The sequence below is a fragment of the Myotis myotis genome, unplaced genomic scaffold (assembly GCF_014108235.1).
Source record: "Myotis myotis isolate mMyoMyo1 unplaced genomic scaffold, mMyoMyo1.p scaffold_m19_p_3, whole genome shotgun sequence".
Taxonomy (NCBI): domain Eukaryota; kingdom Metazoa; phylum Chordata; class Mammalia; order Chiroptera; family Vespertilionidae; genus Myotis; species Myotis myotis.
Genome location: NW_023416335.1, coordinates 212,539,971 through 212,557,588, shown reverse-complemented (window position 1 = coordinate 212,557,588; position 17,618 = coordinate 212,539,971). Strand labels below are relative to the sequence as shown.

The window sequence follows — 17,618 nt, the reverse complement described above, 5'->3', positions numbered from 1 at the left end:
CCACCTGCATTCCTCGGGGCAGCGTTTCGAGGTTCCAACCCAAAGTCTGGGGTGTCGACCAGGGCCTTCCCCTCTTAAAGGCCCTCGATCCCAGGCTTTGACTCCTGGCCCCACGGAAGTGCTCCAAGTGCGTGGGTTCTGGACTGCTTCGTCCCTGGGGCGTTGCTTTGGCCAGTATCCCAGGGACAAAATGTCCCCAGATGTCACATTTCCACGGCCCGGACCGCAGCCTGGCGCCTGCCCGCCGCCTCGGGAGCTTGCCGATGCCGCCGCACACTGAAGACCCCCCACCTTTCCGAGGCGGCTTCCACTCGACTACACCGCCGTCGTCAGAAGCGGGCTCGCAGCTCATTGTGCTTAAACTGCTCACACTCTGAGTATCTGTCAGCTCTGCAGCTTGTAGTGGCTATTTCTCTCTTTCCTTGTTACTTCCTACAAAAAAGAACATTTTTGTGCTCTTCAAAAACATCCATACACTGGTCCTGACCGGTGTTCCCAGTGGTTAGAGCATCAGCCTTAGCACCAAAGGGTCCTGGGTTCGATTCCTGGTCAAGGGCATGGTTGATGTTTCTCTCTCATTGATGCTTCCATCTCTCTACCTCTCTCCCTTCCTCTCTCTAAGTTCAATAAAGACAAACTCAAAAAATAAAACTAGAAAAAAAAAATCATACTCAGTAAACGTGACTGAAAAAAACCCTCCACCCCAGCCCCCCTGCCTGGTTTTAGGGAGCCTAACGGAGAGGAGCCTGGGGCTGACGGCGGCCCTGCCCATGGAGGAGGGCAGAAGGATTTCGCAGGCTCCTCGGCAGCCAGCCATGCCCCCACCCGACCTAGCGGGCCCCTGACACCCCGGGCAGGACAGAGCTGCCTGCCTCCCTCCCGTCACCCCAGCCACAGAGCACAGCCTGCCTGCCCCTGAGGCCCTGCCTCCCTCGTGGTCTATGATCCCAGGAAAGGAGCGTGCAGAGTCCAGGGAAGCACTGGCCTCCTCCGCCTCCCTCTCCCCAAACGGAGCCCAGCTAAGGACACACCAGCCAGCTCTGGTCCCCGGAGCCTGCCTTTCGGAGAGCAATCGTCACACTGACTAAGACAGACTCAGGCTGGAGGGCCTGCCCGCCTCCCTGCTGGAACTGCGGCGACGGAGGGAAGGCAGGGCGGCCCTGGCACACAGGCTGCCTGGAACAGGTCACGGCACGTGCGCGAACTGCCACCCAAGACCTAATTCTGCTGCCCGAAGTGGGTCAAAGGATTTCACTTGAGCACTTAATGCCCTTAAGATACGCACAGAATTAAACTGGGTTCTGAAAGGTCTTGTGTAATTTTCGTTCGCGCTCCCAACTTGGCTCCTGCCGTGGGAGGAAATGCCGAATTTAAAGAGGAATCCTAGCTGAGCCGCACGTTCGGGGCACGGGGACAGCGGGGTGCACAGGAAGCGCCGCCCGCAGTGCTGCCGCCGCTCAGCCTGGGCCCCCCCGCCCCCCCCCCCCCGGGCCCGCGGCGCCGGCACCAGCACCCCGACACCGCCCGGCGCACAGTCGGTGCCGGTAAAGCTCTGCAGAATGAGTGAGTTCCTGGAGGTCGGAGGTCGGAGGTCGGAGGTCATCGGAAGGCAGGGCTCAGGGAGAAATGACAGTGCTCAGCAGAGAACGGCCGCAGCAAAGGCAGGAGAAGCAGAGACAAAACTTCCGCACCCGATTCAGGGCAGGGTCCCGGCAGGCTTCCTGAGGGAGGTGGGGTTTTTGTGTGTTTGTTTTTATAAATCCTCATCGGAGGGTATTTTCCCCATTGATTTTTAGAGAGAATGGAAGGGAGGGGAGGCAGGGGGGAGAGAGCGAAACATCGATGTGAGAAAGACACATCAACTGGTTGCCTCCTACACGCACCCTGACCAGGGCCGTGGATCGAACCTGCGATCCAGGCCCGTGCCCTTGACCGGGAATGGAACACGCGGCCCTTCTGTGCACGGGCGATGCTCTAACTACTGAGCACACCGGGCAGGGCAGGAGGCTAAGCCTTGAAGCAATCTCACACGGAGGGTGGGCCAACGGGAGCTGCAGGCTCACAAAGCCAGTCCCGTGGGACCTGCTGGCAGTGCACTGGGGGACACGGGTGAGCCAGGCAGCGATGGCTTCCGACCTCCGACCTCCGGGGTCTGCGACTCACGGGGCAGGGACTTGCACCCGCCGCCACGCACATGAACCCAACGCTCCGGGTTTCAGATGAAGAGGCCGAGGGTAGGTGTTTGCCTCGTAGCTTAGAGAGGTTTCCCCGAGAAAGTAATTTTAGGCTGAGATTCAACGGTAGAGATTATGGGGCGAAAGGGACTGAGGGTCAGGGTTCAGGAGTGTCCCGGATGCATGAGGGAAACTGGACACGCCGGTGGAGAAAGAACGGAGGCCCCTGAGACTCGGGGCTGTGCCTGCCCACCCCCTGGGGCGCCGGGAAGGCCGAGAGTTAGCCATGAGCACGGAAACAGCTACAGGGCTCTTCGTATGCCCGGGTACAACCACCCACTTGTAGATGGGGAAACTGAGGCACAGGCCAGACCAGCCGTCCGTCTGCACTTGTCCCGCCTCTACTGCCTGCCGGAAGCCGGTCCATCCTTGCTGCTTGACACAGTCGCTGCAGGATAGAAACATCTGCACAGCATATGTTTCAAGGGACCTGGCGTATATGGCATACTGTTCTTAATATGTTTGCTCCCCTTAGCGCTGTGTGTTTTAACCAAGGTCACCTCTCCGAGAAAGGTTGTTTCCCCAGGTAGGGATTTTTCCCTGAAGTTAGGGAGGGGATGAAACTCCTTAACTAAGTGCCAGGCGGGTAATTAATCACTTTAACTACAAACAATCATGCTTAAGCTACATAATCTTTACTCCCTGGAATGGAGATAAGAAACGCCCTAACCTTTGTAATAGAAATTGACAGGATTAAAATCAACTGGTATAAATACGGATGTAACAAGACAATAAACAGCAGAACCTCTCTGGAGATCCAGACCAGAACTTGGCTGGAGATCCTGGCTGGAGATCCTGGCTAGGCTGCTGATCAACTGAACGCTGTCTCTGTGTCATTTCTTCTTCGCCGACTCCATCCACACCTTTGGGGACCCCTGGACCTGCTGGGGCAGGACCCCGGCAACTGCCCCCGTGAGAAGCGGCTCCCGGGACAGGGAGGAAGACCGGGGTGGGGTGTGGGGGCGGGAAAACCCCGGGCAGCTCAGACCCGACGTGATGAACCCGAGTCCCCGAGGTCAGAGGGCCAGGCGACGTCAGGCTGTAGGGCCCGAGGTCATGACAACGGCGGCCAGGCGGCCAGGCGTAGGGACCTCTGGAGGTGGCAAGGGGCCTGCATCCAGCATGGGAGGGGGGGGGGGCAGAGGACGGAGCGTGGGGGGCGGGGACGGCGCTGGCCCGGGGAAGGCACACGCGTCGGGAGTGAGCGCCGCGCCCGGGCCCAGGCCACGGGCCGTGCACATGAACGCCAGGTCGGCGGCTGAGAAACGCAGTGACGTGGTCACACCGCAGGGCCGCCGGCCGGACCCTCACCTCCATCCCCCTGAGCTCTAATTCCGCTGCCCGCTCCTGCCTCCAGGGTTCCGTCCTCAGGGACCGCCCCGCAGCCCCCGCCGGACAGCGGCTCCCGGCCCACAAAGCCCAGGGCTGCTTCATTCATTCCCAACGGCAAACCGGCGCTCCCGGGCGGCCCTCTCCTCTGTCCGAGAGTCAGCGCGGGCCTGCTCTTTCCCTTCTAGATCCTTCTTTCCCTCGGGTCTGCGCCTCTGTGGGTGTTAAAGGTCACCGGCCTTGGAAGTGGTTAAATGTCCGCCTCCACTCCGGCTCTGGCCTGGACACCGGAGCGCACGCGGTCAGGCTCCTCCCTCATCCGGGCAGAGAGGCGACGGGGAAAAGGTAGTAACTGTCCGTTTCCAGAGCTGGGGTTGGACAGACTTACACGGCCCGCGGGGCCCGCTGTCCACGTCCCCCCTCCCGCCACCCGCTCAGCACCCCAGCAGATCCGTCCTTCCTGTCGCCTGGCCGACAGCGACAACCTCTGGCGCCCCGGTGCTGGGCGGTGGGCGGGGAGCCCTTCACCCCCTCCCTCCCCACTCTCCCTGGCAGACTCCCGCCTGCGCCTGGCACGCACCTGCCCCACCTTCTCTCCGCTTCTAGAACCTTTTCCCTGAACTGGGCGAACGCTCTGGGCACCAGCTTTTCCGCCCCCACCTCGTCTTGTTCTCACTTGTCACACAGGTTCTTTCAACCTGTCGGTGCGGGTCTCGCCTCTCAAGGAGCCGGCTTCCCAGCACCCGGTCCCCAGGGAGCTGTCCTCGCAGCCTCTGTTCCCGCCTCCGCGGCGCTGGCCCAGGAAGCGCCCGTGCAGAGCCTTGCACAACTGAACTTTGAGACCATTTCTGCCTCTGGGGGCCTCGCCGGCAACACGGCTGCGGATCGTGGTCACGACCTGAGGACGCAGCCAGCGCCCTCCTCTCCGGAAAGGGCCCGCCACACACGGAGCTGCCCAGCCAGGAGCGAGCGCAGCGGTTTCCTGCGTCTCGGCGCCCGCCGCCTGCGGAGGCCACCGGCAGAGCCGGTGACAGACAGACCGTCGCGGTTCAAAATGGGGAGAAAGGCCGCCATCAGACTCAAGCCGAGCCCCCCCCCCAACCCTGACGCACCCGTCCCACCGCGTTTCTATGGCCAATCACGCCGCACGCTGCAGGCCGGCTCTCTCTGGAACCAATGTCACGTTTCCCTGAAGAATTCCCCAGAAACATCATCCCCGTGACTCCCACCCCCAAGGCACTGGCGGGAACCAGGAAGAGGGGACAGCGAGGGAGACGCGAACCCAGAGTCGGGCTGCCCCGCCGCGTGAGCTAGAACGAGGCTGCCGCCTGGAATTTATCGAATTTGCTCACATCCAGGACGGAGAAACACCGGCCGGAGCGGGCGGCCGAATGGGTGTCAGCTTGTCCAAGAGGACGGCTGCCAGAAGTGCTTCCAAAAGTCCTTCTGGTAGGAAACATCCCACCCAACGCGTGGAGGAGCACGTCCCTCGGCGCCCCGGGCCCGCAGCCTGGGCCCGACCAGCCGCAGCCGGTGGTGTCCGAGCGCTCAGCCCCGCAGGCCGGCATCGGCATCGCTCAGCAGCTCAGCAGCGTTTCGCAAGGGGCGCGTCCACACGTCCACCTCTAAGTAACGGGGTCTCCCTCGCTGGAGCTTAGGGACAGGTCGCCGGGTGTGGTTACGGCCTAACCGCCGGCGTATTCAGTTACCAGTGGCTGCAAGAAAGCCGGGGGCCTCAGTCCCTCATAAAATGGGGGCCAGGGAACGCCAACAGGCTAGCGACTCCCCCCATTCTCCTTTCAGGGCACTGGGAGGCTGCAGCCGGCCATCTGCGTTTGCTCGCCCGACTCTTACGGTTCAAGGGGATGCTTCCTGGGAGGCTGACTCGGGGTCTCCAAGGTCAAAGTGCAAAGCAAGTTGACGGGAAGAAACCAGCGCTCCTGGATCTGCGTCTCGAGGGACAGGGCAGAATAAAGGCAGCCAGAGAGCGGGACACGGAGACGCCAAACACCCTACGTCCCCCCCGACCCCCCAGCCCGTGTCTGACTTCTCCCGCTCGGGTCTCATCTCCACGGGGGGGAGGGGGGGTCGGCAGGACCCTCGCGCTGTGGAACACAAGCGCTCCCCAACTCCCCAAGGTTGAGACACACCCCTTCCCCGCTGAGTTTGAACCCATGATCTTACAGGAAGAGCCTTTTATTTTATTCGGTTCCCAGGCCGTCTCCTAAAACAGTCTACGGAACGCACAATATACCCCACACCCAGTGACAACTCCGCAGAATCGGTTCATCTGCCGCCGCCGCCGCCCGGGTGACATGGCCGCGCTGGGGCCGCATGTGGACGCCCGGCCTGCTGTGCAGGACACGCCGTCCTGATGGAGAATGCTCTCACGCGCGCGCTCTGAGGGGCGGCGGGAGTGGAAATGCCACGGGGACAGGCTCTTGCTGTGGGCAGGCCCGCTGTCGGTCCTTCTCACCCCCCTGCCGCCCCAACAGAGGCTCATCAGCAAATATTGTTGAATTAACTCTGTCCCTTACTGGTCTGTTCCGAGAACACTCAGAGCACCTGCTCAGCATCCGGACCCGCTGGCAGAGGGAGCATCCTGGGCTGAGTTCCACTCCGTGGGGAAGTCAGAGTAACAGGGGCCGTGACCAGGACTCACTAGGACCGGCCCCGCCCGGGGAGACTGCAGCGAGCCTGATTCCCAGGCCCTCCAGGATGGGGACGGTCCCCTGCGTGGTCCGGGCGACCAGAGATGCCAGGGAAGGACCCACGCCAGGCGTATGGCCACCAAACCCAAGGGCATGGCCACGCTCAGGGACACCACAACCGCTCGTGACGGTTCGGTTCTGAGCGGAGCAGGATTCCTATTTGCCTATCGATTCAAAAACGGAAGCGTCCGGCGTGTCTACGGGGAGGGGTGCTTCTCTCTAGAAGCCTCTGAAAACCCTAGAACGGTCCGCGCCACCACAATGCAGGCGTCGGATGCAGCCACGCGGGAGGTGCAGCGGGCAGGGCGGGGCAGGGCTTCCGCATTTGACAAGAATCCTCCTGTGCAGCCCAACTTTTGAGCCTCTGAGGGGGGAACGGAGGGGAACTCCTTCTCCTGATGTGAAAACAGCAGCTTAGAGAGGTGGCCCCGGACGCCCAGGCCCGGGAGGCGGCAGCGAAGGGCAGGGACCCTGGTCTCTGGTGAGTGGCCTGGCGCCTCTCCCTTCATCAGCGGCTTCCCTGATGCAAACCACAGGTCGCCACCCCTTTTCTTGTGCTGATGCCGACCTCACAGCCAGCGCAGCTCAGCACCTGGCCGGGCCGGAGTCATTCCTCGCTTTCCCCAGTGCGCAAACCTCTCCCGTCAGCACAGAGCCACCGCCACACGGTGCCGGGTCATTAACATCAACTCCCGCAGCAAGTCGCGAACACACCTCCAGGCCACGAGCGAATCGGACGGCATGCGTGTGGCCCCCAGCACACGCCGGGAAACTCGCACACACGTGTTCCTTCCGGAAGAATCTCAGCGACAGGAAGCCGGGAGGAAGAAGCCAGTGACTTCACAGTCCACGGGCCGCCTGGCTCCTCCTGCTTGCTTCTTACCTTAAAACAGCGGTTCTCAACCTGTGGGTCGCAACCCCTTTGGCGGTCGAACGACCCTTTCACAGGGGTCGCCTAAGACCATCCTGCAGATCAGATATTTACATGACGATTCATAACAGTAGCAACATGACAGTGATGAAGGAGCAACGAAAATAATGTTATGTTTGGGCCACCACATGAGGAACTGTATTGAAAGGGCCAGAAGGTTGAGGACCACTTCCTTAAAACAATCTAACACAGTGGTTCTCAACCTTGGCTGCACATGAGAATCACCTGGGAATCTTTTTAAAATCCTGATTTCTGGGCCTGATCCTCCGGAAAGTCTGTTTCTTTGTTACTAATGTTGGGGCCCCACCCCATAACAAAGAAACAGAATTCCCAGAGGATGAGGCCTGGAAATCAGGATTTTAAAAAGATTCCCAGGGGATCCTAATGTGCAGCCAAGGTTGAGAACCACTGATCTAACACCACACGGGAAATCAAAATCCTTTGCCTAATCTTCCCCAGCCGCGTGGCCTAGAGGCGAGCCCGCTCGCCCTGTGTGACCAAGACGGCAGGAACAACAGACGGGCAGGCGTCCACCCTCCAGGCAGAAGCCGAGCCTTTATTTGAAACATCTACGAAACATTTAAGACGGACTCTATACCGTGCCACCGAGAAACAAACATAAAAACAGGCTCTCACCAGAGCAGACACCACACGGCCGCGTCCTCGAACTGCAGCGACCAATCCATCCGCACAAGCGCTCACCAACAGCCACTCGGAAGGGAAGACCCTCCGGCCCCTTTGCCGTTAAGAACAAACAGACCCTCCCATACAGAGGATGCGAGACAGGGGCAGAGGGAAGAGCACTGGGGGTGCTGAGCTGACACTAAGCAAAGAGACAGTTTAATTACAATTATTAAAAAGGTTCTTAAGCAACATCGTGAAACACAGAGGCTCCTGGACAGCAGGCCAGAAACAGAGCACTCCCCTCCCCCCACCCCTCCGCACCCCAGCTGCACCTTTTAAGATGATGACGACGAACTTTAACTCTCTTCTTAATCTTTTATTTATTTTATCATTTTAAATATTTTTACGGATGTCAGAGAGGAGACGGGGGGAGAGAGAGAGAGAAACATCAATGACAAGAGAGAATCACTGATCGGCTGCCTCCTGCACACCTGCTACTGGGGATCGAGCCCAGAACCTGGACATGTGCCCTGAGCGGGAATCAAACCGTGACCTCCTGGTTCGTAGGTCGACGCTCACCGGCTGAGCCACATGGCGGGGCCGCTCTCTTTTTCATTTTCTGGCTTCCTGAGCAGATCTGCAGCTGCCTTGCTCAGTGGCAGCTACTCAATAAATACAGGGGGTCCCCAAAAAACGTATGCACACTGTAACAGCTGATTGCTCCATTTTGAAAACTACATGTATTTTAACAAGCACTGCCTTTATAATTATTCAAAGCATGTGTATACTTTTTTGGGACACCCTATATTCACAGAATAAATGAACTTAAAAACATAAATTTTTATATATCCATATATATGGGTTGGATAAATACTTAACACAATGGAATATTATATAGGCATTTTAAATGGTGAAACACAACCACATGTATTCACGTGGAAACATTTTTCATAACCTCATAGTTAACTCAGATTACAACATAGTTTACATAGAAGAAACACATGGTTTTTTCCCCTGTCCTCTCTCCTGCACACATACAATGTTTAAAAGTCTGTTTACAGCCCTGGCTGGTTCGGTTCAGTAGATAGAGCATCGGCCTACGGACTGAAGGGGCCCAGGTTTGATTCCTGGCAGGGGCACATGCCCAAGTTGCGGGCTCAATCCCTAGTAGGGGGTGTGCAGGAGGCAGCCAATCAATGATTCTCTCTCATCACTGATGTTTCTATCGCTCTCTCCCTCTCCTTTCCTCTCTGAAATCAATAAAAATATATTTTTTAAAGAAGTCTGTTTACAAATGACAGTAAAAAGAACTATTTACGATCATGGAGTAACTTGCTATATGTCTATGATATGAGAAAAGAGGAACTTTTTCCCGACCATCCATTAACTGGCTTTTGCTTCAAAGTCGGGTAAGTGCTGCCAGCCTCACTGCCCGGCGCCCATGGGCAGTGACCGCAGTCCCTGGCATCCCTGCCCGAGCCAGGGCCGTTCTCCCCCTGGCCCACTGTCCACGAACTCGGCAAGCCGTCCGCCTGAGATTCAAACGGGAATCAAAGCAGCTCTTCACCTGTCGGCGTCTGTGCCTTCAGCGCTGGCACCTAAGGACGCTCCCCTGTCCCACCCTCCGGTTGTGAGTGCGGGACCGCCCGTCACAGAGAAGCGGAGTTCCTAGCGGGACCGGCACCAGCAAGTTTTCAGCGCCCGAAAGGGAATCTACCCCATCTACCTCCCCTTCACAGCCCACAACACAGCCGAGGGTGCAGCCCGGCAGTCATCGCCCGCCTGGCGGGTCTGTAGGGCCCCGGGAGTCCACACTCAACATTCTGGTCTGGAAACAGGAGGGAAGCAAACCTCTTCACCTGGCAGGACAGCGCCTGGGTCCCGAGCAGGTCCGGCCACACACGGTCCCTTGGCAGAGGAGGCAGGGCCCCGGGCCGCGGCCCTGGCAGCGAGCAGGCGAAGGAGGAAATGGTTCCGAGGCGTCCTCTGGATTCTCCCCAGCGCGCGGCTCGCCACCTTGGAGGAGGAATGTCACCCTGACCCGCTTCTTCAAAGGCAACGGGGTGGCAGGGTCGCTCCCAGGAATCCCTGGGCCCCTCCCCCCACCCCCACCCCCCACCCCCCACCCCTGCCCGAGCAGCCTCGGGATTGGAGGGGGCCCTCTGGTTTGGGGAGGGGGCTGGGGCTGGGTGAGCGCGACGCCCCGAGGTCCCCGGGAGCCCCGTGAAACCCGCGACATGGGACAACCACGGACTTTTCTTTAAAGGGACCTTGGCATTGGGGGCCGCCGTCCCTCCTGGAAACTCGAAAAAGCGAGGGAAGCCAGGGCGTGCATTAGTCCCCTTTGGTTCGGGGTGCGCGTGGGGAGCCCCGACCCTCCCCTTTCGCCAGCACCACCTGGTGCCCCCGGAGCCGCGCAGCCGGGGCCGGGAGACCTGGGCGCGGACGCCTTGCCGGGCCCGGGCTCCGGGGGGGTGTCCCGCGGCGGAGGCTGCCCGGGTCTCGCCGCCCGGCCGGGGCGCCCGCTGCGCCCGGGGGCAAGTGGGACGGCTGCTCGGAGGGACCAGGGCCACGCACCAACCCGCCCGCCGGCTGCCTGCTCCCCGCTGCGCGCGGCCCTGAGGGTCGGGCTGTCGGGGCCTCGGGCTCGCAGCTTCGGGGACCCCGGGACCTCGGGAAACGCCCCCTCCCGTCGGTGACGCCCAGTCTCCACCGGGCCAAGTGGAGAGCGCGCCCGACGCCCCGCCTGGTGGGCCTTCCCTCCGGGAACCACCGAAGGACCGGGGTCCCGGGGGTCCCGGCCTCGACCTCCGCGCGCCCCCAGCCCCAGGGGAGCCCTGGACGCCGGGGTCCGGAGGGAGGCGGGGCGGGGGGCGGCCCCGGGCTCCCCCGCACAAACCCGCGCCCCCGGGCCCCGCGCATGCGCCGCCGGCCCGGCCCCTCCCCCGTCGCCGCCGCTCCGGGTCCCGGGTCGGGGAGGCCCGGCGCGCACACCCCGCGCGCGCCCGTGCACCCGCGAGCACCTGGGGCCGGGTCCGCCGCCTGCGGGTCCGCGGGCGAGCGCGCCAAGGAGGCGGCACCGGGCCCGGCGCTAGCGGCCGCCTCCGCCCCCGCCGCCCGCCGCCCCCGCCGTGGGGCCGCCGCGTCCCCAGCCCATGCCCGGCGCCGCCTCCCGCGCCTGTGCCAGCCGCGCCCCCGCGGCACGCGCCGCCCCTCGGCCTCCCGGCCCGGCCCGCAGCGCCGGCGGCTCGCGCGGGTGGCGGCCCGGAAGCCCCGCCCCGGCCCCGCTCCGACCCCGCCCCGCCCCGCCCTCCGGACCCGCCCCCGGGCCCCCGACCGCGGCCCCGCGGGACACACCCCCCGGATGGCGGCGCCCGATTGGCTCCCACGAGGCGGGGGCGGGGCCGCTCTCGGGGGCTCTCCCCCCGCCCCCCGACCCCTTTGACCCTAGTGGCTGCCGGGGAGGGGAAACTGAGGCGGGGGGCGGGGGACGGCAAGGTCACCGGGGGGTGGGGGGGCGAGTACGCGCCACGATGGGACATCAGCGCGGGTCCCACCCGCGCACCCGGAGGGGCTGGAGTCCAGGCTGGCGCGGCCCCACCTTCCTGGGGGGGCGCTCTAGACCCGGGCCGAGGCGCCGTGCCCTCGAGTTTCTGGGGTTCGCGGGGTGCTGGGCGGGCGGGGAAGGACCTTGTCCCCGGGGCCCCAGGATGAAAACGTAGGAAAAAGGGAAGCGAGCCGGGACCCGCGTCAACAGGTGGAGGTGGTGGCGGTGCCGGGCGGTGGGCGAGGGACCGAGGTGGGTGCAGGGCGACTGGGGCGCGGGGACGCGCTGTCAACTAGAGCCGCGCCCGCTCCCCGGGGCGTCCGGTGGGGGCTGCCTTTGCCCAGCCGAGGCGCTGGGCCTGTGCCGCGCAGGGGGAGGTCGCGGCCGCCGCCCCCGGGGGGATAAGAGGGGGTGCACAGCGGCTTTGTCCGCGCAGCGACCGGGAGCCCCCGCGCATCCGGAACGTTCGCTCCTGCTGACCTGCTCCCGCTCCCCCCTCGCTGTTCTATTTGCAGCGGCCAGCTCCCCGGGAAGACGGACTCGGGCGGGAAACGCCCCTCTAAAAAGTCCTGCACTGGCAGGGTCCCTGGCCAGCCGGCCGCCTGCCCTTCCCTGGTGCCTGAAACTCCTTCTGTGAACTTTGCCCCCCGCCCCGCCCCCGCAGACACCCACAGAACCTACCCACGCCCACACTGACAAGCCCAACGCTTATTGCACTTGCCAATGTTTATATTAAATCTCCGAGTTTACAAAGTGAGCCGTGGACATGACATCCTGGATCTGGTGCAGGTGGGGGGGCCCCCAGTGTTACTGATTTACCCACGGAGGGGCCCAGGGTGCTGGGCGGGCGAACATAGCCGCCAAGGAGCTGCCGCCACACCCAGGCTCAGACCCCAGGCTGTGGGGCCCAGAGTCCAACGCAGGGGTGTTGGCGCCTTTTCCCAGATGCACTGCGATGGCCACGATCCCAGTCCAGCCGGCAGCTGGAGAGACCTGGCGGGCATTGTTCCGCCGGGTGGAACCAGCTGGCCAGGGTTCAGCAGGCTGGTGGGCGCCCCCAGCAGACAGAGGGCCGATGTTCCCGCGTGCCTGCCCCCCCCCCCCTCAGGGAGTGAACACGCGCTGTTCGTGCATGTGTTGAACTTTGTCACTTCTGAATAAATGCTCAGCCTGCCCCCCACCCCTCCCCCAGGTAGAAAGTGGACGGAAGGGCAAGCCTTCTCTCGTGGGAGAATCCTGGCCAGAAACGGCTCCATCCCTGAGCCCTGGGACTGCGGGTCTGTTTGCCACGCGGACCTGCTACACAGTCTGCCCAGGAGAAAGTGGCACAAAGGACACCCGCCCTGCCCCCAGCTCCTGGGAGGCCGCCCCCCCACCCCCCGCTGACCTCCCCTAGCGTTGATGGGGTGCAGGCAACTCGACAGAGCAGAGACGCCCTCCGGTGCAGGGACCGGGCGAGTGTCCCCATAACTTCCGGGAAAAATCAGTGCCCTGGACAGCATGTCTGCGCAGCACCTGTTCCTTTTCGAGCCTCCGTGAGTCGTGGGCGCGTCTGGGCCCACAGGCCTGAGTCCACGGCTTCCATTTACTCCGTGCCGTGCTGTTTCAGGCCCCGTTTCACGATTTCTTTCTTCTCTTTTAATATATTTTTATTATATTTTGATTTCAGAGAGGGAGGGAGAGAGAGGATCACTGATTGGCTGCCTCCTGCAAGGCCACCTCAGTGGGATCCAGACCTCAACCCGGGCATGTGCCCTGACGGGGAATCGAACCGTGACCTCCTGGTTCCTAGGTCGATGCTCAACCCCTGAGCCACGCTGGCGGGGCCCATTTCACGTTTTCTACTCCTGAGGGTGTTCGCACAGACAGACCATGAGTCATGTGCCCGTATTCCCAGAGGGCAGCTGAGGGGGAGGGCCCTGCTGCCAGGGGAGGGGGCAGGTCTGCGGAGCCCCTGCCCTGCTGAGCCACCCCTGTACGTACCGACCTGCCCAGTCCTACCCAGCCACCCCCCGCCCCCCAGGGAGAATCAGGAAGAGGGGGGACACTCAGAGGAGCCCGGGAGGGGAGGGGCCTGCCACTTGACACTAGGCAGCAGGGGAGACCCCAACCTGCAAGCAGGGGGTGTCAGCCGCCTGTGCTCAGAGTGTGAACCGGCTGCTGACCCCGAGCCTTCGGGGGCGGTGTCTCCGGGGCCTGGGAGCCCGAAGCCGTCTGTGTGCCCGGCCGAGGCAGGCCTGTTCCAGGAACACCCAAGGCCTCCGCCGGCCGCTTGTTTGAAATGGAGGGGGTGCCCCCGGGGTCACCGACGGGCAGTGGCCTCTGCTCCCTGGAAGTGTGCCCTCGGGTCAGGGGTGGAAGTCCACAGGGGCAGGGGACACGGCGGAAAAGGGACAGTGCACGGTGGGCAGGTCCAGAGCTGCTCCCTGGCCACGCCGGACCTCGCCGGGGGCCGAGCCTGGGCACGTGTGTGGTGCCATCCTGGTCCTGCGGGCGTCCGGGGGTTCGGGGGTCCGGGTAGCGAAGTCTTATCACTTTCCAAGGAGCTCACAGCCGTCCCACAAGGCAGCTGGTTTATCCCCAGTTTACAGGCGAGGAAACCACGTCATGCCGTGGCCTGAGGTGTCTCCGCGGGATCAGGACTGGACTCCCGGCGTCCAACCCCCCACCCCCATTTCCACTGGCTACAGGGTACCCCCGGGGTCACCGTCTGGTCCGGAGGCTCAGCCTGTCCCGGCCTGAGCCCCGAGGTCTCTGGCAGACCAGGAGTGTAGTGCTGAGGTCAGTCTTGGTCCTGCCTCTGAGGGGGAGCGGGTAGCAGGTGCAGAAGCCTGTGGCCTGAGGGAGGGGCCACGCTCCAGGGCAGAGAGAGGGCGGTAGGCAGGGCTCCGGCCAGGCAGCAATGGGTGGCCTGCGAGGAGGGTGGCGTGGCTCCGTCAGATCGCAGCAAAGACTAAACCAAGCCTACGTGATGCACGTTAGCTAGTCATTACTGAAGCGGGGGTGGCTGTGGGAAAGCCACGGGCTCACTCCAGGTCTGCGGGGTTTGGAACCTTCTTCAGGCCCAGCAACTGCTACTGTCCTACACACTCCCCCCCCCCCTTTTTTTAAAATATTTTTATTGATTTCAGAGAGGAAGAGAGAGGGAGGGAGAGGCAGAAACATCAATGATGAGAGAGAATCTCGGGTCGGCTGCCTCCTGCACGCACCCTACTGAGGATCGAGCCCACAACCCAGGCCTGCACCCTGACCGGGAATTGGACCCTGACCTCCTGGTTCACAGGCTGACGCCCACCCACTGAGCCAGCCGGTTGGATGCGAGAACTTCTTGGAGAGTTTTCTGTGAGCTTCATGTAGGCGATTCAAGAAATAGCCTTTCTCCCTCTGCGCCGTTTGCTGCTGAAAGTGCCTTTTCTGAATAAAAATGCCGCAGCAGCAGAAGTGCTGGCGACAGTTGTGGGGGTCGGTGGGCTTCGACTTGGAGACCCCTTGTCAGTGCTGTTTCTAAAGCCACCTCCCAGCACCCGCTGGCCCGACCCAGCTGCTGAGCGCGTGGCCGTGGCGGGGCCTCCGGGCCGCCCCCAGCTCCGCGGCCGCTCTGCCTCCCGGTCCTGCTCCCGCTGTTTACTCTCCAGCAGCACTGGGCTGGTGCTGAGACCTGCCGCGTGGCGCACAAGTCCTGCCCCAGCGAGGGCCTGATCTTCATCTGTGTCCATCGAGGGAGCCGGGTGTGGGCAGCCGCCTGGGGGCCGCAGGGGTCACACCCACTCGGGGTCCTGGCTCGCGGGCCACTGGGCCCCCTCACAGCCTAGCCTGGGAGGAGGTTCGGGCCTGGGAGCCGGGGTGGGCAGGGGCGGGAGCGGGCGGGGCCCACGTGATTCTGGAGAAGGCGATCCACACAGGCGCCCTGGGAAGGTGGCCTGGGACAGGAACACACGGGGCTGCTCCATGGCAGGTGGGGAGGATGGGCGGGGGGACCGTGAGCCTGTCACTTCCCTCTCCCGGGGGGAGGCATGAGGTTAAATCAGTGGTTCTCAACCTTCTGGCCCTTTCAATACAGTTCCTCATGTGGTGGCCCAAACATAACATTATTTTCGTTGCTCCTTCATCACTGTCATGTTGCTACTGTTATGAATCGTCATGTAAATATCTGATCTGCAGGATGGTCTTAGGCGACCCCTGTGAAAGGGTCGTTCGACCGCCAAAGGGGTCGCGACCCACAGGTTGAGAACCGCTGGGTTAAATCACTACATCTAGTTAGTGATGAGTTTAATTTTATTTTTATTGATTTCAGAGAGGAAGAGAAAGGGAGAGACAGAGACACTGATGATGAGAGAGAATCGTTGATTGGCTGCCTCCTGCACCCCCCCCCCCCCCCCCCCCCCCCCCCCGCTCACACTGGGGATTGAGCCCGCAACCTGACAGAGAATTGAACCGTGACCTCCTGGTTCAAGGCTAATGCTCACCCACTGAGCCACGCCGGCGGGGCTGAGTTTAACTTTAAAACACCTCCCCCCTGACTGGTTTGGCTCAGTGGATAGAGCGTCGGCCTGCGGACTGAAGGGTCCCGGGTTCGATTCCGGTCAAGGGCATGTGCCTTGGTTGCGGGCACATCCCCAGTGGGGGGTGTGCAGGAGGCAGCTGATCGATGTTTCTCTCTCATCGATGTTTCTGACTCTCTGTCCCTCTCCCTTCCTCTCTGTAAGAAATCAATAAAATATTAAAAAATAAAAAAATAAAAAACCTCCCCCCGTCCCCCGAAAACAATCTCCAATCACGTGATGGCTAAGTAGGCACCAAGGACTGAGCTGGTGTTTTCCAAGCGTGACCCCCCCTGCACCGCCCAGCGCTGACTCGGCTTTGCACCCCGGTTCCCACCTCCCTGGTGTGGCCTTCGGGGCCTCCCGCCTAATAAGAAGCAGAGTCCCCCATAAAGGCCTCAGACCTTGATTTCTGTCCTCCCAAGCCTCCCCCCCCCCCCCCCCCGCCCCGCTCCCCACCTCCAGGTAAAGGCCTAGAGAGGCAAAGACCCTCAGGGCAGGCACGGGCTCCTGCCACCCCATGGGAACCAGGCCCACAGGTTCCCCACAACCCTGGCGACTCTTCGGGGCTTGAACATGATTTTAATGATTTTCAAATCCCAAAGTGCACTTGTTTGGAGAGAGAGTCGGTCCAGATGACCAGGCCGGCACTGCTGGGCAGGCGGCAGGCCTGCTATCCACTCACTGGTCTAGTCACTCTCCACGCACTGACTTATGTCCCGGTTCAGATGTTAAGCAGCTCAGAGTCTTGACCCATCATCCCTCCTACTCCGAGGGTCCCCCCTCGCCTGGCACAGGGATTTTGGAGCACAGCCCCCTGCCCCCCCCCCCTTTAAGGGAGAGGAAAGAGGTCCCTGCCCGCTTCCTGGGCAGAGGGTCGGTGCCTGGAGCTCCCGCTGGCGTGGCTGGCTGTGCTGGGCGCTGTGTGGGCACTGTTCAGCCCCAGGCAGCCTGCAGGCAGCGCCCCTCTCCCTGCTCCCAGCTGTGGAAACTGAGGCTGGAGGCTGGCCCGTGGCGCTGGGCCGCATACCGGGAGCCACAGGCCCAGGTCCGGTGCCCGACGGCCCGGCTCAGGCGTCCGCCCTTTCTGCACGGTGTCCACTGCTCCACCCGGGCTCTGCGACCTTGGGCCGTCCCGACCGCCCTGTGTCCTTTCTGACTGTAAGCTGAGAGGCGGGCTGGCTGGTCTCCGGCGTCCCCCTGCCAGCTCGGACTCTGAGTTGTGCCGGGGGTGTGCCTGTGACATGCCCCAGAGCCGCTGCCAGGGCCCGGGAGGCGGCTCTCGGCCTTGCTGGGCACAGACACGTGACTCCCGCTGAGCTCTAGTGAGTGACGCTCGCGTCCCGTGCTCCGGCGCTGGGGGTGCGGCGGGCCTGGCATCGCCTCCCAGCTGGCGGCCGCTGGGCATCGGCTCCCCCTGGCTGGGCCTCCCAGGCCACGCAGGTCAGCTGAAGGTCACCCACCAGGGCCTCTGCGCGTGCAGCAGGCAGATGGCCCGGCGTCTGTGGGGGAGACGAGCCGGCCTTCCCGCCCTCCCGCCGGCTCTCCCAGGGCTTCCCGGTCCCACCCACGGCTCTGCTCTAAAAATACCTCGGCCTCTCGCTGGAAGCCAGCGGAGGTGAGAGCTCCGCCCGCCCGTCTGAGGGAGACAGATCCACGGAACCCGGGCGGGCTGCCCGCGGCCTCCACTCGCGCACCGAG

The 17,618-nt window shown here is 62.6% G+C and overlaps 1 protein-coding gene across 4 annotated transcripts in view; it reads right to left on the bottom strand.

The window, feature by feature from the left end:
- The window catches only part of PPARA (peroxisome proliferator activated receptor alpha), a 45,042-nt gene extending 34,090 nt beyond the window's left edge, over positions 1-10,952 (bottom strand). Inside the window, exons 1-2 of one of the 4 annotated variants that reach the window (XM_036300240.1) lie at positions 10,853-10,952; positions 9,689-9,845 (exon numbers count right to left, since the gene is read on the bottom strand). Coding sequence is in view for 2 of the 4 variants with exons in the window: in XM_036300237.1 (XP_036156130.1) it covers positions 9,689-9,845; positions 10,227-10,751 (682 nt within the window). In the remaining 2 variants the exon portion in view is untranslated. Of the gene's footprint in view, positions 1-9,680; positions 9,919-10,226; positions 10,753-10,852 lie in introns of those variants that run through there. The other 3 variants (XM_036300237.1, XM_036300238.1, XM_036300241.1) reach the window with 3 other exon arrangements.
- Positions 10,953-17,618: the final 6,666 nt, after the last annotated feature.